The following is a 14,097-nucleotide window of genomic DNA, read 5'->3' on the forward strand; positions in this document are numbered from 1 at the left end:
TACAATTTGCATTCTGTGTAATCCAAGTTTATTAAAATGTTTCATTGGTTTATTAACAAGGCAAGCTACACAGCTCAGATAAATATATTGAAAATCTAAATGGACCCATTTAAAGCATTTTCCAGAGAACTTCCAGAGAGCACATGATCAATGTGTTAACTTTACATGCATGGTGCTGTTACATGGCTTCTTTCCATAGGGTTGGATGTCCTTAAGAGCAAAATCCTGAAACACACAAAAACCACAGTTGTGTTTATCAAACACTCCAGACAAAATTTAATTACACAAACTTTCACCAAATTTAAAATGCATACATATCTAATTTCTTTAAAATGCTCTTGAGTCCAGCAGTCTGTTACTTGTAATAATAATGCCATTACCTTACTCTGCAGTTTATAATTCTAAGGAATTTTCAACTCAGAAGAAAACAGGAATTCATCCAATCCGTTACCCTCTCCTTAGAATTTTAATACTTTTGCAGACAACATACTGGGCAGATCAATGATAGAGTATCTTTACTGGATTTAAAAGAGTCTCTACTTTAACAAGCTTCTAGTTATTTGCCTAAAAAGAATTAATTTGGGAATGTCTTTCAACAAAATAAGAATCTTCTGACCCCCAAAACTTCTAATAGCAATAGTAAATTAGCAGAAGGATTATACCACTCTTTATTTCTCAATTGCTGCTCCTAAGAAATGCTAACAGCAGATGCAGCTTTCAATTCTACTGACATGACACTGTATTTACAAGTACTCTCACTTAATGGCAGTGTCTTAATAGACACTGACATTACACAGCTTAAAGTTACTTGAGCTATTACTTTGAGAGACTAAGTGTATCATAGCTTGAGCTGTATTTGAGAAGGAGCTACCATCATAAATGCAGGGTAAGTTAGAACAAAAAACTTTCATTTCCTAGGCTTCTCTTTTGCCTTGGTCAGCCAGTACAGATATTTTAATTTTTTTTAAATCAAGTAAGTTTTGTACATCTATTAGTTGAGCAAGCGCACACACACACACACACACACACACACACTCTTAATTAGCTTCAAGACATAGGCAGAGTGTGCACAATTAGCAACAGATACCAGGCTATTCTTGCAGCTTTACTAACATCAGTCAGAATTTTATCACAGTAACAATGGGATGCAGGTCAGTGCAGACGATTGAAGTTGGTTTGTTTTGGTAATAATTCTGTAGCTCTTAATAGCAGAGTTAAAATGAAGGCAGTAAGGGTTCCAACCCACACATAAGGAATTAAGCAATTTTTGTAAGAGTTTCTGATATGAAGCTTCCAAGATTTTATTTTTTTTCCAGTTTAGCTCACAATCATTCCCTCAGTCCCAAATGTGCTTGCTTTTCAGGAACTTTGGCTTGATGATACTGGAGAATTCAGAATCAACTAATAATAGGGTCCCGATCAATAAAGGGGAAAATGCAAATTGCTGGCTTTAAGTTTAAATTATACTTTGGTGCTGGGCTTATAAACTCTGGCATAAAAAGGTACCCAGGCCCTTATTTTCATTTGCAAATTACAGAGCTCACACAGTCATGTCAGACACTGCACTCAACACCTAACATCTGAGTATAAATTAGGGTAGCAAACAAAGAACAGTGTGACTTGGTAGATTAGATATTTGATATCCATAACAAACAAGAAGAAGCATGATCAACTTTTAAATTATCTTAGACTCAATAGAATAACCCTAAACATCTGATTATTTGGCTTTCTCAATTTCAGAAATTTTTATTCTTGCTGGACTTTATTTGAAAAGCGGGGAATGTAGGATTCTAAACAGAGAAGTATCATAAATTTATATAATGACATTGTTTATTTTATATCCTACCACTTATGCAGTCATACAAATCATTCCCAAAAGTTGATTCCATTTGCATTTATGATGTCTCTTATTCTTGACTGTTCTAAGTTTCAACTGACAACTCATGTTGTCTCCAAATTCTCATTCAAGACAATTTTTTTTTCATTGTTGTCAGGCACTTTTCCCAGGTCATTGATCAGTACTGTAAACAGCACCTACTTCAGCAGAGTAGGTGGCACCCTGTTCTTCAAGGCACCCTGTTATCAGCACACCACTTTACAGCACGGCAGAGCATTACTCTGTGTTTATGGATCAGATGAACAGCCAAGAGTGCCACAACAGCTGACTTTGCTCATCTGTTCTGTCTTTCTTTATAAGACACAAAAGTTCCTTCAGTCAATCCCAGTTTGTTCTAGCATGTCATTGGGAAAAGCCTTTAATCTTGATTTACAGATTTCAGTGATGAAGAACATACAATAGCTCTTGGTAAACTGTTCCAAAGGTTAGTGACCTTTGGAGTTAAACAAATGGCTGTTTATTTCTCCTCTAAATGTGTCCAGTTTAAAGTTCCATCCATTTAAATTTATTATTTCTGTGTTTGCAAGTCCTTTTCTATCCAATTCCTATTGCTTGTGTGGACAAGGACAGACTTTGCTCAGGTCAGCCTTTAACCTCTTCTTAAGAGGAAAAGATTAAAATCTTTAAAGCACTCACTAGAGGACACATTTTACAAACTTTCAATGATTTTCTCTGTTTTTCTTCGAAACTTCTAATTCATCCTCAATACTTTTTCCAGTTATGCTTGTCACCTAATGTGACATAGCAATTAGACCTCTGCCAAGCACAAGAATCTCCTGTGAGTCTTGGTTTACACATCCAAGAATCATATTAACTCTTTTGCTCACATCATTACATTGGGAGTTCCCATTCAGCTGACTCACCAGTCAAGTCTTTCATAAATAGCATGTCTTCCAGGATGTGAGGGGTGGGGAGGGAGTAGGGAGAGGTACTACTATTTTATTTGTTCTAAATATTTTGATTTTTCCCCTTCTGGGAGAAATTCCCCACTCTGGGTGTAATTCTTATCATAAGAAACATTATGATTTTTTCTAGATTATTACCATTTGGCCTTTTGTATTGCACTTGAGCATAAGTGAGCTAATTCCCTGTGTTGTAAGCTCAGCCTGACTATATGACTCAATGTAGTATCATGCTTCCAGTATGAGGGCTATGTCCCTCTTCCACAGCTTTTTGTGAAACAGTTAGTATGAGGACTTGTGAGAAAGAGTCCTCTATAAGGTATCATTCCAAGACTTCTATTTAAAAAGGCTTAAAAGCCTTTCTGAAGAATTTCTCAAAAAAGTATTTGAACAAAGGCAAAGAGATGTGATAAAAGCTGCCCAATTACTTTCTACCATAGCTATGAAGTTTATCCTTAATATGTTTACTCACACTACATTGATTTAATTGTTTTACAACTTCCTCTAATTACTGTTTCAGCTGACCTGATATGCTGCATGAAAAACTATGCACCTCAGGTCTCCTTCAGATAAGGGAAGTAAAAGTTGGAAATAACCTACTACAAGCTCCAGTTTTCAAAAGACAATGTTACAGCCACTAAGTAAAAGGCTTTATGCATTTGATATCTAATGAGCAAGAGAATCCCAGTGCTTTAGTCATTAAACCCTGAATAAAATTCTTCAGAAAAAAAAAGTTCTCACCATTATGAGCGATAACTCTGTATTTTCTGTCCAAACAGAGGTCTATTTGCCTTTGTCTGACAATTTTCAGCGCATCTGGAGGCAATCCCTTGGGGTCCCGGGAGAACACAAAGGAGTAGCTATCAGCACAAGTGCCATCTGCATTTAGTTGGCGGCAGGAGTAATGAAGAGCATATGTATCATAATCTGTGTCCACTACCCAGTGATCATCATCTGGAAGAAACCATAGCAAAGAAGAAAAAGTGTTAGAAATACCAGTGAAATCTAGTAAATCAGAAAGGACTGCTGCCATAACTCTTTTAAAGAAAATACTATGATGAAGATCGGTACAAGTTATAGCAGATTAGCTTTTCTTTTATTCCTGTGTCCAGTATTTAATTCCATGTTTATTTTTTAAAAGAAAATAAATAGGGACATGCTCAGCCTGCTCAAGGTGACTCAAACCCATAAATATTTTCCTGCCAGGGATGTAACTTAGACTGCATTTTTAAGGAAAAAGATAATCATGCAGTTTGCTTGTGTATTAGAAGTATTTGCTACAAGTTCTGCCATAAACCCTCTTCTTAAAACACTGTTACAACTTCAGATAATTCTAAACTATATAGCTATGTAACCTGACAAAAGTCTGGTCATGCAGACACTCTGTTCTAACAAAGTGAGGCTGTTTCAGTGTTTGCAGTAAAAGCTGATATATCTGCAGCTTCCTCTCCTGGAGCCAAAGATTCTCCCTTGCAGTACATCTGCACTGGTGAAGGCAACACTCTGTTATCTTCCCCGTCTCTCCTGTGGGGGGACACCAGACTTTTTAGAAGGGCAGATTTTGGGGTTAGACAGCAACCTGAAGAATCCATGACTCAGCAGCATATTGTGAGGAGACCTGGGAACTGTTTTAAGACAATTTGGCATCCAAAACATGCTTTGTAACTGTGTCTTTGGATGGAATGGAGCTCCTATCAGTTCGAAATTCTACCTGCTTCTCTCGGAAAAAATCCAAGGAAATGTCTTGAGCTACAAAGTGTCTGAATCTCTATTTGGCTCAAGGAACTGATTTTGCACAGGATAGAGAGATGACATAAAAGTACGAATATATACATATAATCATATTTGTCTCTTAAAACAGATAAATCTCTACATTTGCAGACACAAGACCAAACAAAATAACATTTTATAAATCCTCTTCCCTGCTTGGCCAGCTCTGACATCAGAGAGAACACTAGCATCCGGTAACTGAGTTCTGAACTAAAACAAGTCTTAAAATGCTTCATCTGCCTATCATTTCTTTCCAAACAGTGGCCTTCAATTATATTGTTGGGTAACAAACAAATGAAATGCAAAGATATACAAAGGCCAGGTCTTCACTTGTTTAAAGAAAGCCAAGCAGCTGTCCCATATAAAAAAGTAGTGATTACCTTGTTCACATTAAGCTTTGCAGTATGATAGTTATTAAGTTTTTTAAGTGTGTTTCAGAAATTCAATAGTACTTTTTCTTTCCCCAGCATGGACATACAACATAACTAGTCTTCCAAGTAGCTCTGCATCTTCTATAGTTAAGTACTCACTTCCTTTCTGCAGAAAAGAGGCGACTCCCCAGTATTTCATCTTGAACTTGGCAGGATCCTCTGTGTCAGTGAAAGAGCCGATCATGTCAGCACAGACATCCCAGTTACTGTAGCCAAAGAAAATATCACATTCCAATGTAAGAGCACAGGTTCAGTGTGACTTGCACAGGGGTAGCAGGTAGGATTGGAGCAGTAGCTTAGTGAAATGGAACAAGAGGAGAGTGGCAAAGAGCTTACTTGAAGAGTCTGACTCTGCCCTTTGCAGTGGCAGTCATTTGCCCATTCTCATCTACGGTGAACTGGGCTACCACATTGTCCTGCAGAAACAGCCCCTCAGGATCTTTTTTGGCCATAGCATACCAGGTGCCACTGTACTGCAAGGAAATAAGAAAGCCTACAGTTAGACTTAGAACAATGGAAACATTACAACCAGACAGTACAGAATAGGGGATGTGACAGAGGGAAGAGCATGCAGATCTTTGACACCATGCCTCAAAGGTCTACCTAAGAAGCAAATCTATCTGTTTCAACAGCATAAACCCATCAATACATGCCAGTGCAGTCATAACTTGTGGAAATACTGACTTTTTTTGGTAATCTTATCTGTATCTGCAGCTGTCCAGTATAAGGAATATATAGCAAAGTACATAACAAAGCATAACAAAATTTAGTGGAAAAAGGAATAACAACTGGCAGATCTTGCCAGATCTATGTACATTTATTTCCTTGCAATGGTGTCTGAAAACACCAGAGTATTAATTTTTCATAGGAAAAACAACCAAATCAATACAGTCCTTCTGCTTATACCCTACAGTTTGAGACCAGTCTGCTAAAACTCAGTTTCTGCAGTATTCCTTTATCAGGTGCATCAGTATCCAGCATCTGCGGAGGTGTGGATATCACACACTTTAGCTACTTCTCAGTATCACACTCTGTGACTTCAAAATGTGACCACACTGGTGCTACTGAATGTCAAATTTTGTAGCCTGGAAAGAGCTATGCAAGACATCACCGATCCAGGAGAGTAAAGAAGATTTACCCTGGTCTTGTCGAAGTTCTCCTTGACTTTGAAGCTGCTTACTCGGCAGTCCCGCTCTGCAGTGCTGCTGCCCATCAAGGCCAGTGACAGCAGCAGCAGCCAGGGCAGAGCTCTCTCTGTGTGGGCCATCCTGTCCCTGCAGCAAACAGAGAATAGCATCAGAAACAGGCTCTGTCACACAAGTGAAGGCAGGAAGGCTGCCCTGATAGGTCGCCAGGGTGTCACGCAGCTTTCCCTCAGGCAAGGCCCCTGGTTGTCCCCAGCCCACAACAGCAGGGTCCCTTACAGAGAGCGCCGGTCCTTGGAGCCTGTTGAGAGCCCAAGTGTTGATGGTGGCGGCAGCGCCCAGGCAGGGAATGCTTTATGTACTCCTGGGGCTTTCGCAACCCGCTGAGCCGCAGGGCCAGCATTGGAGAGGGCAGCGGGGAGGCGGGCTGGTGGATGCTGCAGGCTGGGGCCCCTTCACAACAGCCTCTTGCGTAACACCCATGGGCTCAGGTGGTCTTTGACCCTGATCTGCAGCCAAGCAGGCGCTAGGAAGAAATGCCTCTCTTTGTTTTTCCCAACCTGAAAGCAGAGCTCACACCTGGGGGAAGGGGTGTGCACATGTGTGGGGAAAACAAATGGGATGAGAGGCATCCCCCCTTTGCATGGGGGAGAGTGAACTGCCTCCACCTCCTCTGTGATTTTACACACTGCAGTCCAAAATCCATCTTACCCAATATGCTCGACCCAGTTACAAGGTGCAGACTTGTTTCCTCCACCTCCTTCCCAAAGTCCTTTCCTCTTCTACCCTGATAAACAGTGGCAAACATAATACTTGCAAGTTTCTGCTCATGTTTCTGAAAGCCTGGTCATGCCAGAACCTCTTAAAGTCCTCATGACTGGCTCCCTCTCGCTTCCAAAGGGCTCTCTTGGCTAAATCATCTCCTGAGCAGCGCCCAGCAACAGGAACGGGGGCCCTGCAGATGCTCAGGATGGCGAAAGAGCCCTTTTATGTGGTAGCAGAACCTAAGTGTGGCCTGCAAGTATCCAAGTGCAGGTACACACCACATCTGGCTGTTTTGACATCTGATTAATTTTAAATCAGATATTCCATAACTTCTGTTCTGTTTTTGGCAAACTGTTTTCAGTTATATAAACCATTATTTTCTCCTGTCCAGGCAAGTTTTGCTGCCTCTCAGTCAATATTTGTTCTCTAGTTTCAACATCTTTAGGAAGCATTAGAGAAAATCTGTTAATTATTTTCTAGGCATGTAACCAGAGCAGGATAAGAATGATTGTTACCAAGAGAACTAATTCACCTACCTTTTTCACCTCCCACTTTTTAAAAGAATAAAGGCAGAAGCCTGTTATTTGAAAGGCTGGTATTCATTACTTTAAAAATCAAGCAAAAATATAATATAAATATGGAGATACCAATGTAGTATAAAAAATACCTCAATAGTAGCCAATATACAGCTTTAACCAGTATATTCAGCATGGCCTTTCCCAGTAGTCTACTTAATATTCCTTTCATACATTCGTAAAAAATTAGACTTCTTATTGTTGCTGTCCTTTACAATCTCTTCTCATATGTAATGCAAACAATCTGATTGATTTATCTTCCTTTTCTGTTTTATGTTGGAGGCTTTTTGCACAGTGAATATGTTTTGTTCACTTTCTTAAACATCTATTGCTCAGGGCTGTTCCATGTCTGCCTTTGAATTCCTGGATAACATCAACCATTAAAAATTCCACTATATTTAATATTAAGCTTCTATTAATAGTAAATAACATATTTAACACAGGGAATTAGAAGGGTGTATGTATATTAATTGTCCTGAAACTTTCAGTGATATCTTTGCAATAAATCAACATTTCCATTTTTAAGTTGAGATTTTCAAATTTGCTAATTCCTACAAAGACTGAAGAGAAAAAGCAAACTCTATTCTTCTGGTGACTTTCAAAATCTTGCTCTAGTCTGGCAATGGTGATACCAGTGATACATATACATTTTTATAAAACCTTTACAAACACTCACTGGTCTTAATATATGAATTCATAATGTGAACAAGATCAAAATGAACATGGATTTTCTTTGTTCAGTGTCTCACATGACTGATAGCAATAAGATGGATTATAGTTTAATTAATAAGTTTTGAATCTATTACTTTATTTAATAGCAAAGAAAACAATTATTTCTTTATTCTTTGCCAATTTGTGAAATATTATCAATTCTCCTAAGTTTGTTCTGTTCAAAAATATGCATACTGCTTTATATTACCAGAGAGGTTCTTGCAGGATCAAATCTGTTCCTATAAAGTTTTTCAATAGCATAATTGTCTATGAAGTTTTCAAAGGAGTCCACAGTCACTCATGCACATATGTCAAAACCTGCTGAGATTTGACCACCTCTGAAAATCTAGGTCAGTGTTCCTTTTATACATACTGCTGTTGTCAGAAGATTTACCGACAGGAAATGAAACCAGGTGTCAATGAAACAAAAATTTACTTCTGTTAATAAGTTTTAATAAGATCAGTTCTAAATGTATGCAAGAGATATTACAGTCTCCTAAATTAATCTGATTTAATAAATCTGAATCAGAAACATGTAATTTTGTATAAGCTATGTCACAGCATTTCTTTAATTGTGTACCTCTACTGATCTCTGCAATATTTGGCAACTTATGTCTGGTGGAGGTGCCTGACACATTTAGGAATTATAACTTCCAGTTATTCAGGTCCTCAAGTTTGGGATCTCTACAAACTCTAGACAATGCCCAAGGAAAATCTTCTTTCGATGTGTTATCTTTAGGAATTTGGGGCAGTGCAGCTCCAGTGAAATCACACCAGTATTTCCCAGTCAGATTTTGACAAGTGCAGAAGAGAAGCTGGGCAAGTCAGAATGACATGGGGGTTACACAGGGAGCTGGGCTCTCTGCCTCCTCTGCTTTGGCTGTACCTCCAGTACTGCCTGCCGGAGACGCAGCTTACACTGATGGAGTCCTCTCAGGGTTACAGATGAACACTTCCTTGGTTCAGTGGGACAGGGTTTTTAGGCAAAAAGGCTGCTCTCTTGTTGGTTAAGTGTAGATCAGGGTGTGCTGGGGGAGGAATGGAAGGTTTCCGGCAGACGAGCATTGCTATGGCAATTAAGGGTGAATTCTTCCTCAGTCCTAAGAGATGCCAGCAGAACTGTGTAAACTCATAAACAGCGTAAACTTTACCCCAGTTAAATATCATTTGGATTGAATGGGCTCTGAGTTTGCTTGAGAAATGATGTCAGTGAGTGATCCTCATTCAGACCTAGATATTCACCTCACAAATTTATACTTCTCATGCAAACGGAAAGGAACTTGGGCCAGGATTTTGCATCTGAGAGGACTATGCATAGATCCAATCACTGATATCCAAGGATTTCTTGGTTCTGGGAAAGCTCAGACAATTATATTTAAGGGAATGATTAAAATTTGATAAATTATTTAAATACGTTTCATACATGACTTCTGATACCTGAGTCTGGCAGCATATTATCAATATTACCAAATTTTTTTTTAAGTCACTATGCATTTTTTGGAACTATATTTAATGAAAAGGGAAAGAAGGTCTTCTACCTATGCATTTTGCCAAGAGGACAGAAAAGGGACTAACTTCTGGCAGTGATTCTGTGACTGGATTATTTTCTACATTAATAGCATGCAAAATTCTGCAATATTTTCAATTAGGTATAGCAAGGAAAAAATATGGAAGGAAATGGCTGGGAAAAAACCTTTAATTATAGGAATTATTTTATCTTTATTTATTACTTTTAAAAAAGGAAGAAACTAATCAAATTACTGTTTAAACATTTTTAACACTGCAACTTTCAAACTCTATGTATTAAAATAACTAAAATTTTGTTTTTGTTCACAAGAATTAGTCGAGCTCTTAGGAGAAAGTTGATTCAAAAACTGCTAGTAGGAAAGGGATCATCCATTTCCAGCCAGACGACACACAGATTGAAAGACCTTTTGCTGTGTTCTCTTGATTGTTTATTTATAGAATGCCATTCATAAATATAGGCATCCATTAAACTCTCAGAGGCAGATTTGCAGGCAAATGAATGACCACTGTGTGCGCAGAGCAGAGGATGCAAGTGTAGCCACTGCCCTGTGAAACCAGACTAATATCAATAACAAATGGCATGAGCTGTGCCAGGGAGCTCGGTGTACTTTGTAAGGGACAGCAGTGTACACTGCCACCATCACAACTGCTCCTCTTGGTGGCAGTCTGAGTACAGAGGTCAAGGACAGAATGGAATAGAAGAGATTGCCCTTTGCTCCATGCCAGCCTGTGTACTACCTGTTCTTGTAATTTAATGACGCGACATTTTGTTTAGGGAGTAAATTTACACTGAGCTCTTTATAAACAGTATTTACTAACAACTAGTTTTAAATGGTACCTCTGTTTTCTTTAGCAAGTCTTCTTGAGGAGTGTGATTCTGAATTGAAATGTTTTCTAGGCATATTACTAAAATGGAAACAATTTAAAACAAAGATCTAAAGCTCACCAACAAGCTGGCCAGCTAGGTGAAAAGAGCTCTAAATTATAAATGATGGAAGACACAGACCTGATGTACTGAGTCCAGCAATGAACCACAAAGTTCACAAAGCAATAGGAGAATCTGACAAAAATAGATGCTGAGAGAGCTGAGACTCGTCAGCCTAAAAAGGTTTGAGGGGATCCTAACAACATACGTACCTGACAGGAGGGCATGAAGAAGACAGTCAGACCCTTCTCAGCGGTGCTGAATAACATTCTCAATAGTAAAAAATTGTCAAGTAACCTAAGATCTCCAGGGAGTAAACGTGAGAATGGCTGACATTGAAAAGCTGCTGCCTTTTGCCTTATTCTGTATGCTAAAATTCATGCCAAACTATGAAGAAATCCGTACTTTTGGTCAAAGCTGCAGTACATCTGACAGCCCTTCACACTAGACTGGCCATTTACTACAGGAAATCTCCCCCAGAGTCTATAATCTCTATAATCTACTAATTTCATGATCCCCCAGAGATAATAATTGGTAGTTTTAAGAGAACATAAACATTTGCAGCTCTATGGAAAAAGCAATTAACTTACTATCTTCTGTGTTTATGTTTTCAAGATTATTTTTGTAAGAAAAGGGTTAGAGAATTATTTTAAAAGAAACATGAAATTAAGGATGTTTATGAGGGTTCCATACCAAGAACCAAGATACCAAGTCAGTGACACCAAAACATTTTAGTGTCAAAACCTGGCTGTGTTAGGGTCACACAGTACCTGTTGTAAAAACCTACAGAATCCTTTCTCACAACCTATCAATTTCGAAAAAAAAATCCAAACAACTCTGAATATTAATTTCTTGGATTATACATATGAATCTCCAATGTCCAGACAGTGATCAAGATATTAATCACATCAAAAGTCATGCAACAGAAATAAATATGTTTGATCTGTGTTTTTTCAGAAAATCTTAACTGAATAAACCACATTAACTGCTATGAGGATGGGCAGAGACATTCAGATACAAACACTGAGCTGAACTGGGAAACCTTATAAATGCCTTTGACATTTACGTGCTGCTTGAATCTATTTAAATAACCATGTCTGTCAGTTATCCTTCTTAGGAGTTTCCATGTATCACAAGGGCTCAGGAATGGTCTACTACTAAGAACTACTCCATAAATAGTTCAATTTCTGTAGGTACTATGAACGTCAAAGGCAAATGACATCATGTGTATTAAAATCACAAAGAACACATACTTCTGAGAGTCTCTAAAATTAAACTAAGTTTAAATATAAATGTGAATTAGCTTTAATAAAGATAAAATGTTCAATACTGTGGAAAAAAATAGATTAAAAGAGATATAACAGAAAATAAATGTCATATTCTAGCAGAGAAACTTTAAAATTCATTACAACATTACAAAAAGAACTTCTCTTGGTTTGTGATTTTTCTTTCCATTTAATTTCACACTTGACAGCACAAGAGTGCAATTTTAAGAGTGTATCTAAATTAAGGAAAATACAATAAGAATTTCTTTATGACACAAGAATGTCATAAAGATATTCTTATTGTGTTATGATTATGGGACAGCCCAGATACATCTGAAATATTTTATTGCAAAGAAAATGTATCACCTTACAGTAGTACCTAATTTAAAAATTATCTTTATTTGTTATCTTGCAGTACAAGTAGTGTAGTTTATCCTTTGTAAAAAGATATGAGCATGAAGGAGATTTGGTGAAAGCATGATAAGCATTTTAGGTGATCTTGCCCATAGAAAAAAAATGATAATAAAATGATAGTAAATTCGTTACTTTACAAAAATGTGAACACCCAACCTCCCAGCCCCCAAAGAAAATGGTATCGCTTGGTCAGTTTGCCTGTACTCACTTGTTCTTCCTCCAGAAAGTGACATGCCGCTCTATTTCACTGAATTAATGTGATCACAATATAAAGAATTGATGTTTGAACTGATTTATCACATACAATAAAGATGAATGTGTAAGTCTTACATAGAAGTTAATTTTTTTAGAATGTTTTAACGGGGCATGAGACAGATGCTCTATAGGCGCCTTCTACTTCAAAGGAACTACTATGTGGAATGTCCCAAAGTCAGTAAAAAAATATGACTGAACACATAATGCAAAAACATGTTACTATTCCTTCACATGATTTCACTGAGGCTCTTCAACATCCTCTTCTTTTAAATCGCAGAATGAAAAGTAATGAGCTAGAAATTAGGAAGGTGACAAGCACTAATTTAACTCTGTGTAGTTACATATAAAATTATTTTCAAGTCTCTACTGCTTTTATATGTATTGATCAAATATTGAAACTACTAATATTGAATTTGAGTAAGAATAACTGTGCCTTCTGCTGTTTTCTTGTAAACTGTGCGTGTGTACAACAGTGAGAACGCTCTGCTGTGCTGCCACAAGTTCCTATCACTGGGTCACCTGTCAAGAAGATGTTGCAAACTCACACACCCACCAGGGAGGGGCCTGTCCCCAAGGCTGCTGGGGGCAGCAACCCAGTCAGAGGAAAGGAGCCAGGCCAAATTGTGTTCGTAATGTGCTGATTTTCATATGCATTTTAAAATCTGTATAGCATCTGCAGTCTGGCAAAAATTAGTTCCACACATAGTGTTTCATATAATGGTCAGAGGGAAAAGTAATGTTAAGTGTCATTGAGCATCTATCAGTGACCTGTTCCTTGTGCTCTAGAGTATCTGTGTCAGTTGCCCATGTTGATTCTTTGAGATCTGTTGATAAATACTAATGTTGACACACTGTGGCTTCTGGCAGACAGATGATGTACTTTGGCAAAACTATTTTCAAATTAAGAATGGCCAAAGGGTGTATATTTTATTTTTTACACCAAGAATCTCTCATTGCTTTTGACCTATGTGGATGCCATAAACAGAAGTAAGATTAATTGTATTGCAGTCCTCCTACTGTGCTGGAATTCAGATCTGTTTCAATGAACACAGATCATTTACTGTTGTAGTTGGCACTTAAATTCAACCTTCTTACTCATGTAGCTTTGGAATGTTTGCTCACAAATTCAACACATTTTGCACCATTCCTTTTCTGTTCATGTATGTAATGTTGAACTTCTAATGGCAGGAAACTTTAAACATGTATAACCACATATCTGTACCTATACAGATACGTGGTTATTTATGGTATGTCTGTGACCAGAGTCAAGATTCCCTCTTTGCCTAATGTTTGTCAGTTATTATCCTTTTTGTGCTATTTAATAGAACAGACATCTCCAACTTTTTTCTGAAGAAAGTGTAGACCCAGACTGGATATTTATGCTTATAGAATAGAAATTTTACTGTTTCCTCAGTTTGAACTTAATCAGTTTTCTGATTTTATTATTTATTTTGGCTTTCTCTTTTTGAAGGAAAAGAAAAAGAATAAGCCATATCTGGCTGTGCTAAGTCACAT

At 37.7% G+C, this 14,097-nt stretch overlaps 1 protein-coding gene across 1 annotated transcript; it reads right to left on the minus strand.

Annotated features, from left to right (window-relative positions):
• Nucleotides 1-11: 11 nt before the first annotated feature.
• Nucleotides 12-6,548, minus strand: RBP4 (retinol binding protein 4). Its single transcript, XM_041461261.1, is given in 6 exon segments — nucleotides 12-225; nucleotides 3,541-3,753; nucleotides 5,100-5,206; nucleotides 5,337-5,473; nucleotides 6,139-6,274; nucleotides 6,364-6,548. Coding segments are annotated over 6 exon segments (792 nt in total). The 3' UTR covers nucleotides 12-211.
• Between the last annotated feature and the right edge of the window lie 7,549 nt (nucleotides 6,549-14,097).

The sequence above is a fragment of the Pyrgilauda ruficollis genome, unplaced genomic scaffold, assembly GCF_017590135.1.
Source record: "Pyrgilauda ruficollis isolate IOZ18807 unplaced genomic scaffold, ASM1759013v1 scaffold15, whole genome shotgun sequence".
NCBI classification, from domain to species: domain Eukaryota; kingdom Metazoa; phylum Chordata; class Aves; order Passeriformes; family Passeridae; genus Pyrgilauda; species Pyrgilauda ruficollis.